At 39.3% G+C, this 15,387-nt stretch overlaps 2 protein-coding genes across 3 annotated transcripts; one reads left to right on the top strand and one right to left on the bottom strand.

Annotated features, from left to right (window-relative positions):
- The first annotated feature begins 268 nt into the window (after positions 1-268).
- LOC118599920 (zinc finger protein 37-like) lies at positions 269-4,473 on the top strand. Its single transcript, XM_036216309.1, has 4 exons — positions 269-2,568; positions 2,966-3,054; positions 3,130-3,187; positions 3,255-4,473. The coding sequence occupies exons 1-4, from the start codon at positions 2,250-2,252 to the stop codon at positions 4,025-4,027; spliced, it is 1,239 nt and encodes a 412-aa protein (XP_036072202.1). The 5' UTR covers positions 269-2,249; the 3' UTR covers positions 4,028-4,473.
- A 672-nt stretch (positions 4,474-5,145) lies between these two features.
- tmem71 (transmembrane protein 71) lies at positions 5,146-15,381 on the bottom strand. 2 transcript variants are annotated; one of them, XM_024268867.1, is made up of 11 exons: positions 15,232-15,381; positions 12,497-12,572; positions 11,969-12,053; positions 10,138-10,183; positions 9,709-9,918; positions 9,144-9,421; positions 8,878-9,069; positions 8,737-8,803; positions 8,572-8,633; positions 7,142-7,191; positions 5,146-7,062 (listed from the first exon to the last, which is right to left on the bottom strand). In XM_024268867.1, the coding sequence occupies exons 3-11, from the start codon at positions 11,997-11,999 to the stop codon at positions 7,039-7,041; spliced, it is 960 nt and encodes a 319-aa protein (XP_024124635.1). In that variant the 5' UTR covers positions 12,000-12,053; positions 12,497-12,572; positions 15,232-15,381; the 3' UTR covers positions 5,146-7,038. The 2 variants fall into 2 exon arrangements, with proteins under 2 accessions (XP_024124635.1, XP_024124634.1); XM_024268866.1 differs by having other exon boundaries at positions 11,969-12,026.
- Positions 15,382-15,387: the final 6 nt, after the last annotated feature.

Below are 15,387 nucleotides of genomic sequence, written 5' to 3'. Positions count from 1 at the left end.
TATGAGGCTATTCAGCTTTAGTCAGATTGTTTGACACTGCAATGTCTTACCATTTGACATGAGGCCAAAAATAAGGCTTAAATGACACTAGGACACGCAGCAGGGGAAATAATCGTTTATTCGACACATACTCCATGTGTTCTTTATAGTGTATATATAGTGTAAGACTTTTATAAGTCATTTCAATATGGCTCCAGACACATTTGGTTTTTATTGTATTGGTCCAAAGTAGCTCATTCAACTCTTTGGGTTGCCGACCCCTGGGTTAGGGTCTGATTGATCAAAATCCCAAGAATTTTACATTTGGAGCTGGTTCTTAAGGTGTTTTTCTTAAAATGGCGGCCTCTTCCCAAGGTCAAAGGTCAACAAGCATCAATGTTAGTTGTACTTAACCTGGTGGAATGGTTGTGAATTTGCTCGATTTTGTTCAAACAAGTCTTCGTTTCCCATATTGTGGAAATATGCGAAAAACTGCCACATTTCACACTTTTCTACAAAGTAGCCATCAGAGCGAAGGTCCTCTGGCCATCCCATAATTGTTTTAAAACTTCCTTTGGATATCCCTGACATTTTGGTTTTGTTAGTGGTGTTTAGAAAAAAAAATCCAGCTCCATAAGAGATTTTAGCCTCATTGTTTTTTTGTTTGCCCACTGTGATGCCCAAAATCCATTTTTAGCGGATGCTGGGTTCATGCAAATTATGGTGAGTTTCTGACTATGTGGCGGGGGTCACATCTTAGCTCAAAGGTGCAGTAAGAAGGAAGAACTGTGGTTCTTGCAGTCCAGGTCTGCTGCCGGTCACGATGAACCGTCCATCTTCCATTTTTGTCTTCTCACACTGAAAAAAGTGAAACATTGGATCAAGCAGCAGAAGTTCTGGAATTTGTTGCATTGAAAATTGTTAGTTTATATCAAATTAACATTTTGAGTTGATGGTTAACTCAACTTACAATATACTCAAATTACAGAATTGATCCAATGTTTCACTTTTTCAGTGCAAACACACAGGTAACAGCTTCACCTGTACATACTGAGCTGACTCAGACAGGTTTGTTTTATGAGAAAATCTCTTTGTTGGTGTGTCAAAAATCCAGGCTGGATTTTTTATTTTATTCTAAAAACCTGGGAAAGAACGACACTTTTAAAGTTTAACTTTTTACAATAAAAATACAAGTATTAATGTGAATCTTTACATTAATGGTTTTCTGAAGAACTTATTCTGAAAAGTGAAACATTCTGGTTTCCTATTTTAAATTTGACTTGAATTTATCTTCTGTTTTTGGTATTTTTGAGTTGAGATGCTGAATAATATGAGGGAGTCACCACATTTCCTTCACTGTTTTATTTTTACAATTTTGGACTTTTTTATATCTCATAGATTAAAAAAACATTGGAGATGTTTCAGCTTCAGATCAACATAATCTGGGTTTAAACGCTGACTCTGTCTCATCTGTTTTTTTGTTTACAATAAAGATTTCTTTGCCTTATAGCTGCTTCTTTTTTGTGGTCGCCATAGTGAATCATCCGCCTCCATCTACTGTCCTCTCCATCATCTTTCTCACCAACCAACCTCCCTATTACTCTCTGTAACAAGCTCACTCCTAACATTTCCAGTCAGCTGTCAGTGGTATCATAACAAAGAGGAAAGGTCAGAGGCTCAGCCAGTCAGTCACCTGTCTGTGTCATACCAGGTGTGAAGGTTTGTGGAGGGAGTAGCATGGTGTGGGGTTGTTTGCAGGGCTTTGTCCCTTCGTTCCAATGAAATAAAAAAAGAGTGTAAGCTACAGCAGACTAAAAGATTTAACTAGGTAATTCTATGTTCCTATGGTCTGTGGGAGGAAATTGAGGATAGCTACTTCCGGTTTCATCATGACTACAAATCCCAGTCGAACCAGTTTGATCTGAAAGAACCTGTCAAGCCTGTAGAGTTTGGACCTGACTCGGAGTAAAGGAGTCTGATTTTCTGCTTACACACCAAACTATAAGCCAAAATTAATAAATAAAAAAATAAATAAAATAAAGAAAAAGTTACTTAAGAGGCGTTTAAAGTACTCCATTTTTAAAAGCGCTTTTGTGTTTGTTATGTTAGCTAAACACAAAAAGATAGGATGCTATGCGCATGCGTGTTAGTTTCCTGTGTCCGAGCCCACGTCACTTCCGTTTATTTCGAGGCCGAACAACGTCCACAACATCGGCGCGCGCGAGATACATTCCTGTTTTCTTCAGATTCGAGGCACGCGCTGCTCTGAAATGTCCCCGCGCGAGTCCTTCCACGCGCAGCTGGCCTCCATCATGGAGGTTCTGGCCAACGCGGCGGTGGCGGAGATCTGCGAGCTCGTGGACGGCGGGTACGCGCTGCTGCAGCTGGAGATCACGCGGAGCCGCAAGGAGAACGAGGCGCTGCGTAGGAAGCTGCGGCTCGCGGAGCTGCGGGCCGCGCGCGCCACCGCGCTCCGAGCCGCGGTCAGCGGGGGCACGCTCCTGCAGGCCAGCGCGCCCCCGCGAGTTCACGTGCTCGCGAACCAGGAGCCCAGGAGGCGCGCGGCACCGACGGACAACATCTGTACAGGTAAACATTAGTTTAAGAATCAGGAAAAACTCCTTCAGGGACTGCTTTGAGAGTGGGAAATCTGAGTGCTGCACCCTGATATCCTAAAGGTTTTATTTAAAATGTAAAAAATAAAAACAAATAGTAACACATTACAATTATTGGAAGGTGAAAAAAATAAATATTTACCTTTAAAGAGTAACCAAACCCCAAATTAACTTTTTTTGGGCTCTTGATCTCTATAAATGGGGCTTTAAAAGTGATCATTTGGTCATTGCCAAATTTTTGACAAATCTCAATAAAACTATAATTGTTCAAAATATAGTCAATAATCGCTTTAAACACCCTAAACAGATGCACATTTTTTAAAAAGTGTAGATTTTTGGAGTCTCACGTCCTCACTCACCTCTTTTGTCAGAGTCTGCGCCCTCCTGGTCGTCCGGTCAGGGAACGGCGATCTGTGGAGACCTGAGTCCTCCGTCGGTTCGGGAGAGCGCGCAGCAGACGGTGAGTACCTGAGCAGGAGGAAGAGGAGCAGCGTTTGTCCAGACTTGCTCCAGCCTTCATCTTCTCTGACTTCAGCCCGTAGGGGGGGCGGCCGTGGTGATCAAAGAGGAGGACGAGGAGTCGCCTTCAGAGGGTGAGGAGGATTTTTTAGACCATCATCTGTTGGTGCAACCGTCCTGAGTGGAGTTTTTGGTCTGCAGATGGTTTTTGTCGCATCGTGGAGGTTCGGACGCTGAAGGATAAAACCCCTGGGCCGTCCGCCAGGCAGGAAGCGGCAGACGCCAGCGCCGTCAGCTCCACGTCCTCTTCCACCCAGAACAGCCTGAACTGCAGTCGGAGGCTGGAAACCGGCGCTTATGACTGTCTGATGTTGGAGGTGGAGCGTGGTTCCGCGTCCCAGAATCCCCCGGGTTCTGACCCCGGCTGCTCGTCTGAATCGGACCGCTGTGGGATTGTTCCTGTGAATTTCCTCAGCCAAGAGCAGAGGGCGCCACCGCCTGTGGAGAAGCTTCCTGTGCAGATGGAGGCGGGCGGAGGTCCGAGCGTGTTCACGAGGAGGGAAGGATGGAGGCTCCGGGACAGCGGGGGGAACCAGGACGACGCCGCAGGCCGCGGCTTCGTCTGCAGTCACTGCGGGAAAACTCTGGCGTGCCTGAAGAACCTGAAGACCCACATGAGGGTGCACACCGGCGAGAAGCCGTTCGCCTGCACGCTCTGCGGGAAACGCTTCTCCGACTCCAGCAACCTGAAGCGCCACCACAGCGTGCACACCGGAGAGAAGCGCTACAGCTGCATGCACTGCGGCAAACGCTTCGCGCAGTCGGGATCGCTGAAGGTCCACATGAGCGTGCACACCGACTGCAAGCAGTTCAAGTGTATGCACTGCAGCAAGACCTTCATCTCCAGCGCCCACCTGCGGCGCCACATCAGCCTCCACGCCACAGAGAAACGACTCGCCGCAGCGTTACCCTGACAGGACGACCTGCAGGATCGTTGATCCCTGCTGCTGCACATACAGTGGTGGACAAAATTGTTGGTACCCCTCAGTTAAAGAAGGACAAACCCACAATTCTCACTGAAATCACTCGAAACTTACAAAAGTAACAATAAATAAAAAATTTTGAAAATTAAACAATCAAAATCAGCCATCAATTTTGAATTGTCAGGGTTTTGGCATCTTAATTCAAATGAAAATGCATTTTACAACTGTTCATTCAATGTAGAATTTGGTCATTTTATTTTGAAAATGCTTTTTACACCTGACAAGTCAATATATAAAAAAACATTTTAAGTCTCTGTCTGTTCTAACTTTACTTTAAATACATTTAGAGTCGTCTGCATCTGAATTTTGAGAACAAAAATACTTTTTGCACAATTTCATGTTAAAACTGTTTGAATAAAGTTGTGTAGATGTTGAAAGTAGTTGTGTGAGATAAAATGTTCAAAATAAAGTAGAAGTTTCATATCAGACATTTGAGAACAAATTTACAGGTTTAAAGTCCCCCATGACATTTTTTTTAATTAAAAAAACGTTCTCAGTTGTGTTTTAATTAAAAATTTGAAGTTTTTTTTACCCAAATCCCATAACCTAAATGTCTGAAAAAGCAATTTTTCATGTTGATTTGAACAGTTTGACAGCAATTTAAAAGGGGAAATACTCGGAAATACAAAAACAAAATGATTTCTTATTACATTTGTTCTTTTTCATGAGAAAAATGCCACATATATATGTCAAAAACTCAAAAACATGATTTTCATCGGAGGGTAACTTTTACAATTCTTAGTAGTTATTAAAAAAAAAGTGAAAATAAATGTAAATAAAGAAATCAACACATTTAAAATTGTTTTTTAAATTAAAAAAATAGTTAAAACTTGACAAAGCAGGTAATATTTTTTTTTTTGTTTTGTTCTTTCCCCCCCCCCAAATAGTTAGGCATTAACGTTAAACTAGGCTAAAACATTAAATGATGATGGAGTTATTTGCGGGGAAAAAGAGCAAATACTTTGATAGTTTCTTTCTACACAATGAAACTTTTTATTTTTTGCAAAACTTTGACATTTAAAAATAAAAAAAACACCAGAAATGTCCCATTTGTCTTCATAAATGAGTTTATTTGCTTAAATGTTCACTTAAAGTACTTAAATGTTTGCTGACACACATATATATATAAGCTGCAAGTGCTTAAAATTTTAAACTCCTCAAACACGCCATTTCCTCACTGCCATGCAGTGATCGGCCCGACAACATTTTTATTTAAATCTACCCTTTTTAGTCCTGATAGCTTTTTGTTAAACATTTAACTGTAGGATTCATACCTAACATTATTTAAAAAAAAAATCAAAATAACAATAACAATTTTTAGTGCCACTATAGTAGAGTCTCACATTTCCAACTTTGGAAACAAGTGCAGTCAATAACAAATAAAAGGTTATTCAGTGCTACACATGAAAGCAAGAGATTAAAAAATCTTTTAAAAACATTTTCAACTATTTCTGGCAGCTTTTTTCCCAAACACATTTTGTTCATCTCTATTTTTCCTTTAAATATCAATTTTCATATTGAAAACTGCAATGCTGGATTCAGGCCACCGGGGGGCAGCAGGTTACACCAAATCTGACAGTTAAAAATGTTTTTTAAAAACAAACACGATGCAGAAAATAGATGATTATATGGATGTTAGTATATGCAACTTAAAAATGAATCCATTATTATCAGAAAATGTAATTTTCTTTAACTAAAGATGTAACGCAGTATGAAAGACATTTGGCACTTTAAATTATCTTTAACTCCATAAGCTGCAGATTTGATGCATTTTATGCAATATCTTAAACAATTAGCTCATTTTTCTTAATAAATATAGGTCAAACTTGCCTGATATTGAGAAAAATGATTCTGGAGCTTGAAGAGTTAAATATTGTAATGCTTTTCTAGTCTAAATGGACAAAAACACAAACAGGAAGAGGAGTTGAAGCAAGTCAACACAGAAACCTGAGCTGCTTTTTTTAGAAAAATTCTCAACATATTGAGGCTCCAACATGATTTCCTTATAAAAAACATGTAAAAAAAAAAGAAATTGTCCAAGGAGAATGCTTCTTTCACATCTTTCATGAACTTGTTCTGTTATTTTTTTTTCAGAAGTTTTTGCTCCCACCAGAATTGCATTGTTTCAAAATAAAAGCTAAGAAAAACACTCCAAAAGCTTGAAGGTAACAATGGTAAACATGATTAAATGTTTCAGGGACGTTCTTCTGCACATGACTGTAGTTTTAAATCTACTGTACTTTTTTCTTTTTGTTAGTATTGGTTGTCAGACACTAACAGAGGTGAGTCTCTGTTCTGTGAAGCAGACGTTAAATCTTTAGCTGCTCAACGCACACATGATCAGGATGCTTTTTTAAAACAGAGACCAGGACTGTTTTTTTTCTTGTTGAAATAAAACTGGAGTAAAAATGTCCTGTTCTGTTTTAGTTAGTCTGGCACTTTTGTTTCTTTTATTCTGAAATACAATCTTCATCATTTTGATTGTGATTTTTTTTTAATTAGAAGGAAAGGTCTTGTTTGGGAAAGCAAGTAACATCCAGGACATTTTTGTGCGTTTGGTTTCTAGAAAAAGTCTCAGCTCAGATTGGAAAGCAGGCTGAGCCAATGTTTCCCTGAAGTTTGGTCACTTTGGACGCCCAAAAAGCCTCGTTCAAACCCGGACCCCAGAAGATGCATTGGGTACGTAAGATACAAGCTTCTCTGAGATGCTTAAATACAGTAACTGAGCTCCTGCTGCGTCTGAACTCATTTGGATTCCTGCTTCTCCTCACCGTCCACGTCTGGACCCTGATCGAGGTGAAAAGCTCTCGTGCTTCCAGAACTTTGTTGCCCTTTAAGTGCAACTTACATGCAAACAACAAGTGAGACAACAACTCCTCATCCTCCTCTGTGAAGTCTGGTCAGAGCGTTTCTGCTCTCTGCAGATGAGCAGGAGTCTCTCCTCACTCGTTCCTGGATGTGATGTCCTGAAAACAGAGGATTGGTTGAGGATGCTGAGTCGGCTATTTCTTGCAGAAGCTCTATAGAGTTCAGGTTCAGTCTCACCTCCGTCTTTGCCCTCCTCCACTCGCCCATCGGCCCGGACTTTGTCAGGACTGGAAGAGACGCAAAATAAATTCAACTTTCAGTCTCTGAACCACAGATTTAACTCTTAGACTGTTCTTAGATCTTAATGAATACATTTTATTCATGATGGGTAGATGACAATCATTACTGTATGAACTTTGACAGTTTTTGTGAACCTGGTTCAGCTTTTTCTTTCATATTTTTAAAGAACCCCTGAGATGAAAATCATGTTTTAGGTGTTTTTTACATGTTCTTGAGGCATTTTGCTGATGGTGGAGGACATATATAAGAAACGTTATGATTAAAATTGTATTTCTGAGTATTTCTTCATTTAAATTGTTGAAAATATGCCAGGTGGGCCATAAGCTCCCTGCTCCACTCCTTGTCGGCGCATCCATTTGTAGATAAATAGCTCCAAAGTTGCTCACCATTTTTGTTGCACCGCTAATGTTAGGTTGGGGTTGTGAGGGGCTGTAAGCTAGTGGGAGAACACATCAAAAGATGGATGATGGGAAGCAGCTTATTCTGAATCAAAAATCCCACAACAACTCTGTTCTAGGTCCTAGAAAATGACATTTATTTATTTTTTTTTTGGGCTAAAAATTGCATAATTATTATGAAAAGATCACTGGGAACACTTTTAGAATAGATCCAAAGATGATAGGAGTGGGTCTTCAAGGATGCTGTGCGTGTTGGTGGGCCTCCAATCAGAATGTATTTTTTGTGGATTTATTTATATTAAACTATGACTGCCGGTCGGCCACCTTTAACAATAAAGGGGCTCTTTTTCTACTGATCAAAACCTAGAAAGAGCCGTATAGTCTTACTTAAGGACACTTGGATTTGCATCATGACCTTTATTTAAATAATACAAATTATGTCCTTTTTTTGGCACAAACAAAAGCAAAAATATAAAAGGATCCTAGTATCTCTCAAAGTGTGATTCTTTTTTTTCCCTAAGTGTGACAGAAGCTCAAATAACTTCATTTCAAAATAAAAGATGCTCTGTGCCAAACAGTATCGTGTCAGTGCAGCTCTGGTCAGCTAATAAACAATGCTGTGCAGGATAAGATAATATGTGCTTTTAACTCATAAAACATCAAACTTTTTACTAAAGTTTTGCTTTGATTATAAAATCTGTTCATTGTGGTTGTAGTGATGAGCAAACATGATGTCTTCAGGTCAACAGAGATGTAAAAACCTACAGTTTGTCATCTATGTTCACCTCAGCCATCAATTTATAAACTTAACTTAACTAATCTAAATTTTAAAAATACCAATGCAGTACTCCTCACTTTAAAAAAAATGATATTTTATTGTTCTTTTATTTATTTTGTGTTCTTTTCCCCTCTTTGGCCTCAGCAGTCTTACACTGCTGGGTTTAGTTATTTTAGTTTGGGGATACTCACGCATAAAGGCGGCCGCGCTCATGAAGACGATGGACGCCACGGCGCTGCTGACCCACAGACACCTGCGGGTGAGATCAGGTGAGACTTTCAGCTCAGCAGCTTCAGGACATTGGATCTGATCCTAGAGCTTGAATGAATCACTCAGTAAAACGGTTTCAGGCTCACCTCGAGAACAGAGCCGTGAAGATGAAGACGAGGAAGACGAGCAGGAGGAAGGCTGTCATGGTTAGCCCTAAGGGACAAATACAGACAGCTTTTAGTCTGACAGGTCATCAGTCCCTGCAGGTTTGGGGGGGCGGGGCTTACCTATGGGCTCAGGTGCTGCCTGACAGCAGCAGGTGTTGCAGAAGGAAAGAGGAGGCGGGACCTCGGCGAGTCCGACCAGAGATTGGCTGAACGGCTCTTTTGATTGACTGATCTCAGAACAAATCTCCTCCTGAATGAGCAACTTTGGGGGCGGAGCTTCTTTACCAGGAGGGGGCGGAGTTTCTGTCAGGTCTTAAGGAAAGAAAATAAAGAAGATTTAGTTTAAAAAAATATTAAGTAAAGACGTTAAGGCCTCAGATTCTCACCGTAGGTGAAACTGCGACTGTCGTCCAGCATGGTGCTGTTTGGTTCTGACCATAGAGACTCGTTCGGTGGGGCGGAGCCCAACATCCCGCTCCATGACCAACTAATATCCCGATCCAGATCCAGATCCAGGTCTGGGTCGTTGCCATGGTCCTGCTGCTGGTTGGTTCTGTACGTGCCTCCGAAGAGGTTCTGGCCCAACCAGGACTGGCAGCTCTCCGTCACGTCGCTCAGCAGCCGGACTAGAGAGCGCCGCGGTCTGCGCCGCCGCCGGAAAACCCTACAGAACTCGAAAGCATCAGCTTTTGTCCTCAGCAATTTGACGAGCTCTGAAATACTTATACAATTTGGACTGATATTTAAAGAAATTACCGCAAAGAGCATAAAATAAGAAAAAAATCTATGAAAAGTAGTTAAAAAAAGCTACAAAAAGTCTTTGATCGGAGTTCAGTAAAACCCAGTGTTGATGCTTCACAACAGAGCGTCTCCTAGCAGCTGAGCCGAATGACATCACCGCCGGCCCTGAGGCCCCGATGAACTCATAGGTGAGGCAGCTGCTCGACTCACCTCACGTGGTTCTCCTTGTAGGACACGCTAGCCTTGCAGGGCGTCAGCGACACGTTCCCGTCCTCGTCCCACGTGAAGCTGTCCTCCGTCACGGCGTAGTAGCCGTTGGTGAGGAGGCGCGGCGAGCGGCGGCAGCTGCAGGGGCGGCTGCTGTCGGCCGAGGAGTAGCAGATGTACGAGGAGTCGGGGGAGAGGAGGGACTGGTCCAGGCTGTGGAGGAAGAGGAGAAGCTGATCCCAAAATACAGTTTTGTGACATTAAAGTGTTTATGTATTTTTTAAAATTAACACGATCAACGTTATTCCAGTAGAATTTAAAGCAGAAAAGCGGCATGAGCCGCTTTTCTGCTTTAAATTCTACTGGAATAACGTTGATCCTGTTGAACAGTTACAGTATGTTGATCCTGAGATCTTCAGTGCAGTGTGTTACCTCAGACAGGACTGAGAGCTGCGCAGCCTCCTTTTCACTGGAGAACCTGAAAGACAAGCGTGAGAACACTTAGCAGGGGCGCATTCCAGAGCCGGCACAGGGGGTACTTGAGTAAATTTACATTTTGAGAAGAGGCGGCACCGGTGATGACAGACACGGAGCAGGGATCGGACAGACGGAGATCCTCAATGTGCACAAAAATGTTTCCATTTTCATGAAAAATAAGAATTTTTCATGTTTCCATCATGTTTGAGTTGTATTTTTTTTTCCTTTTAATAAATACAAATGAAATGAATTATAAAACTTTTTAAAAAGTCGCAAATATTTCTACATTGTCAAATTACATTGGAATAAAACGTTTACTTTCGTGTTGATGCTACTCTGCGTCTACATATCAGTTTCCAAAAGGTTGATCACATTTGGAAAAATCCCCCCAAAAAAATCAAATTTCACTTCAGTCTTTAGTTTTGATAAATTGACAGTTTTTTTTTTTAATTTAACCTTTATTTTACCAGGAAATCTACATCTCTTTTTCAAGGGAGACCTGGGCCAAAAGGCATTAATACAAGAAAATAAAATACAGTTAAAACAATTAAAATAGAAATAAAATACAATTACAATAAAATACAATTCAAATAAACAATGATTAAAAGCCCAAAAGCCAAAGCCCTTTTTAGAATTGAGAATCTTTTGTTACATTTGGGATTGTTTGTGGGATATTTAGCATTGTTTCATCTTATTTTTTTTATTATTTTTTTTGTTGTTCTTCTTTGAAAAGAAAAAAAATAAATGAAAAAAAAAATAAAAACATGTCTTTTCCCAGAGGTGTTTAGTCGTAGTCGATGCAAACCTGTTTTTCTACAAATGTTCCTTGAGTTTAATCAGATGTGATGTGATCTTTTCTACTGTTGATTAGCGCATGTCGGCCAGTCTAAAGGTCCAAGCCATGCACATCTGGTGAATCCATCTCCAGGCTTTTAATTTCACAGCTCTGTTCTGATAAATCAAAAACCTGATTTAACCTGGAACACACATTTAATAAACGTGCGTTTTTGTATGTAGAGCCCAAATACAGACTTAAAAACTTGCAAAGTGATGTGTAAACACTAGAGTTTAGAACATGGACGCCCAAAATAAGCATATATATGTGTTTACATAGACTTTTCATGCTGCATTCAAACCTGCTGGGTCAACTTGAATTCAAGTGATCACTTTCAGTAAAAAAAGTCTACGCAAACGTGTGTAGATCAGAATTTGTGGAGCGTTCGTGATCATGCTACGCAAGTTTTTATGTTCAGTCGTAGGCTTAACTTAGAGATCATGACACCGAAGTGCCAACTATGGTAAACTTGATCAAAAAGGAGACATTAAGATTTGCCTTTTTTTGCCTGACCCGAATGACATCAAGACGGACGCTTATAGGAACAAGAACTATGAAAACGTTTGACTTTTGGCTCAGAGCCTGTAACAATTGTAGGTGGCGGACATGCGCTAATAAACAATAACTCTTCAACTGCTTACGCATAAATCATAAACTTGATTATGAGTAAAGCAGTAACACCTTACAGTAGTAAAATGATGCATATCTGTATAAAGCTAAGTTTCTCAGCGTCAGAATCCTCTGGGATTACATCAACTACGAAGAGTTAGGATAATTCAAAGAGTGTTTTTTCCTGTCATCAGGGACAGCTCTAAAGGAATAAACTTTTGAGCAAAAAAGTGACAGATTATCATGAAAACAGCTTAAATCAATGAGGTGTTCTCCGTGAGGCTCTGCTCCCGTCCTCTGTGGTGTTTCTGTGAGAGAGAGTGGTCTGGGACGGTGACGTACTTGTAACGGCTCCAGAGAAGAACAGAGCCATGTTGTTCTGGGCGTCCCGCCTGTTCCTCTGTAAAAGACATCAGAAACACGACACCTGCTGGTGAGAGACGGGAAAACACTCGTCTCCGGTTTCAAACCAGAACTTTTGACTTTTATGTTTGAAAGTATCTCTTTCACAAAAAGGAGTGTTTCTCCGATGAGGATTGAAGCATTTTTACAGCTCAGATTGGGTGAAACTATCTCTTAAGGATGTTTTTTTTAAGTTTCTAGACAAAATATGAACGTGACGATAAGAAATGATAATAAACTAGCAGCTGTGGATGTGGAACTTTATGAGAAAAGTTTACGTCAAATCTAAAGAGGAACTTCTTTGAAGCCTTTAAAGATCTATTCCTGTCAATCCCTTCACAGCTAAACGGACGAGTTTATCTCAGTCTGAGAACTTGAGGGATTAAATAGACTCTGCAGGCTAATTTAAATCTAATCCAGACTAAAGCAGAGCTGAAGGTTTAAAATAAAGTAAAAAAGTTTGCTCACCATCGAAGCAGCTCCAGTTCAGATGAGTTTTCAGAGTTTTCTGAGGAGGTTTCCTCACATCCTGCAGCCGAGTCGACTGCAGAAGAACAACAGAGAGAGGGGCTGTGACTCGGAGCTTCCTGTTAACCCTTCGCTCACCCTGGAGAAATGCAACGAGTGCTGACTGCACAGCTGGAGACACTTCATCAGCAAACTTACTCCATCTCTTTATTCATTAAAACCCATCTTATTTATCTACTTTCCTTCTAAGTGGAATTAGAAAACTAAAATATCATTTATAGTATTTACTTGGACTTGATGTCTCTTTTTTCTGACAGGAAACACGAGTTTATCTTCTGACGAAGTGTCACTGTGAACACATGATCTTTACTAAAGTTCCTGCAGCTTTTTGTCACTTATTCGTCACTTATTTTGGGACACAGCCAGTTTCTGTTGACAAAGGATACTCTACTAAAAACATCATTTGTAAAAATAACTCTTTTCGTGTATAAATGCTGTAAACTTCAGGTGCTGAAGAAGCCTCCAATGTGTTCTTTTCTTTTCCTTTTAAAAGTTACTGTCAGACAAAAGTTGGAAAAGGTGAGGAGTTTAAAAGGACTGGGAGACTTTTAACCCTTCAAAATAAAATACTACATAATTAAGTTACATGATTATTTTTACTTTAAAAAAGAAAAAAAAGTTCACCTTAATTTTAGTTTAAAAGGACAAAAAGTGTCAAATTTGAGTCAAATTACAGGAAATGTGAAACATTTGTTTGTATAAAGTCACAGACTTGACCCATTCAGAATTAATGGAGTCCCCAAATTAAACAATGGTTATTGTCATCTACATTTTAACACACATTTCTCATTGCAAAAAAACAATTATTTGTACTGAAGACGCCACTGAATTTTATCCACAAATATTAAATTTTTACATAAAATAAACTGTATTTTTTTAAATTATCATTATTACTTTTTTGTGATCTCACAGAAAGTTATGTGGATTAAAATAGTTCTCATCAGTGGACATGTGTCTGCTTTCGTATTTCTTGTCTTGTTTTGGTGGGTGTGGCTTGTATTAACAGCGGTTGCTATGGAGAATTTGGAAATTTATTTTGAAGCCGAATCACAAAATTTGCCACAAACATTAATTAACCCGAGAGGTGTCAAAATCTTGATGGTTGCTATGACCTAATGTGTTTATGAAGGCCCCCAGTTGTAATCACAATGAGGCAAAATACATTAAATTCATGAAAGCATGAAGCCATGAAGTTGTCAGATTAAAAAAAATAAAGTTACTTTAAAGAAAGAAAAATGCAGATGGTAACTGGTGCGCAATAGAAAACAGCATTTTTTTATTTTTATTATTTTTTTGGTTTAAAGTCTCTTTAGGGGCTCTGTAGAAGACCAACAAATAATAAAAATGAACTTGATAGAAATCTGAAGCAATACATATAATAAATATTATTTTAAACTTTCCTTATCATTTCGTTAACATTTTAGGTCTGTCTGTCTCATTCGAGGGGTGATTATTCTCAAGAGTAAAATCTGCTGCATGTTGGAGAGGATTCAGGAGCTTTGTGAAGCTTTGGTTTTCTCCTGCTGTGACAACAGATGCTCCCCAGAAACTGGAAACAGTGGAAATGCTCCCCTTAGTTTTCTTTCTTTTTTTTTTTTTTTTTGCTTCACTCTGCTCATTTGAAAATAATAATAACAATTTAAAATGGAACAAAAGTTTGTTTCCTGAAAAATCTTCCCACCCTGACACACAGAAGCCCGTCTGTGTTTCCTGAAGCTCCATTGTCTGCTCTGTAAATGTTTCAATGCTGAAAGCAAACAGGCAGCTTTTCACAACAAAAGCCTCTGTTCAAAAACACCCACAAGCTTTCTTTAGCTGCAAAACAAAAAGAGGGAAAATACTTGTAAACAGACAACACAGCATCCACATTTGTATGTATTCTCTATGGTTAATTTCTGATTTACTAAATTTGAAAGCATTCAATTAATTTCTGGGGCTCTCTTTCTTTTTTCAATTGAAATCCCCCCATATGTGACACATTGGGCTCTTCTCAGTCTGGATTTCCCAGCATGCTTTGCAGCAGCAGCAGTCTAATTTCTGTTGGAGCTGCTGATGTTGGAGGAAAACGCGTAGCAGGAAACAGAAAGATGGAGCAAACCATTTCTCCTTTATCAGCAGCTTAAAGCCTCCAGAAGGAACCATCTAATGTGCAGTTAATAATAATAAAACAAACATTTCAATATTTGAATGCATTGTGAGATTCTTTGAAAATTATCATATAAATATTTAGAGTTTATTTTACAGGATTTAACTCGATTTAGTCCAATATAATGGATCTAAAGTGACCCAATTTACATTTTATATTACAAGTTCGTGTTTTATACTATTTTTAGTTACATTCCTGCATGTTTCCATGACAAAGTGGTTTAAAAATATTACTCACTAAATAGACTTATATGTAAAGCGTATCAAAATATATAAAACCAACATATACCCAATATAAAAAAACAATAACCATTCTTAAAGGCTATAAATTATAAAGTGCAGGCTTTTTTGTATTATTTAATCACTTTTAAAACATGTTTTACTAAAATAATTTTAGTTTTACTGTTTTTAAACTATCTTAAAGTCAAGCGGAAGTTTATTCCGGGGTAAATGATCTAATTTAGAGTTTTTGATGGTCAGTTTCAGCCGAACAGAAACAAAGAATTACTATCGGAGAAAACTGAACTCACCGACGTTCTTCCTCTGGACTATTCGGCGGAAATGTGGAATAAAGTCTTCTTGTAGCCGATAATCTCTTGATTTCTCGTTTTGTTTATTAGTTTATATTCTTTTTTTAACGTTTAGCTTTAGGTTTAGTAAACCCAGCAGAAGTCTGAAGACTCGAG

The sequence above is a fragment of the Oryzias melastigma genome, linkage group LG17 (assembly GCF_002922805.2).
Source record: "Oryzias melastigma strain HK-1 linkage group LG17, ASM292280v2, whole genome shotgun sequence".
In the NCBI taxonomy this organism is placed as follows: Eukaryota; Metazoa; Chordata; class Actinopteri; order Beloniformes; family Adrianichthyidae; genus Oryzias; species Oryzias melastigma.
Note: the sequence above shows the minus strand (reverse complement) of the source record. Positions and strands in the feature narration are given on the sequence as shown.

Coding starts and splice junctions, on each gene's coding strand:
- tmem71 (XM_024268866.1), bottom strand. Junction 10,184..11,968: donor CTTCTCTGGAGCCGTTACAA/GTACGTCACCGT, acceptor CTTGTCTTTCAG/GTTCTCCAGTGAAAAGGAGG. Junction 8,804..8,877: donor GGCAGCACCTGAGCCCATAG/GTAAGCCCCGCC, acceptor TTTGTCCCTTAG/GGCTAACCATGACAGCCTTC.
- LOC118599920 (XM_036216309.1), top strand. CDS start 2,250: ATGTCCCCGCGCGAGTCCTTCCACGCGCAGCTGGCCTCCATCATGGAG. Junction 2,569..2,965: donor GACGGACAACATCTGTACAG/GTAAACATTAGT, acceptor CTCTTTTGTCAG/AGTCTGCGCCCTCCTGGTCG. Junction 3,188..3,254: donor CGAGGAGTCGCCTTCAGAGG/GTGAGGAGGATT, acceptor TTTGGTCTGCAG/ATGGTTTTTGTCGCATCGTG.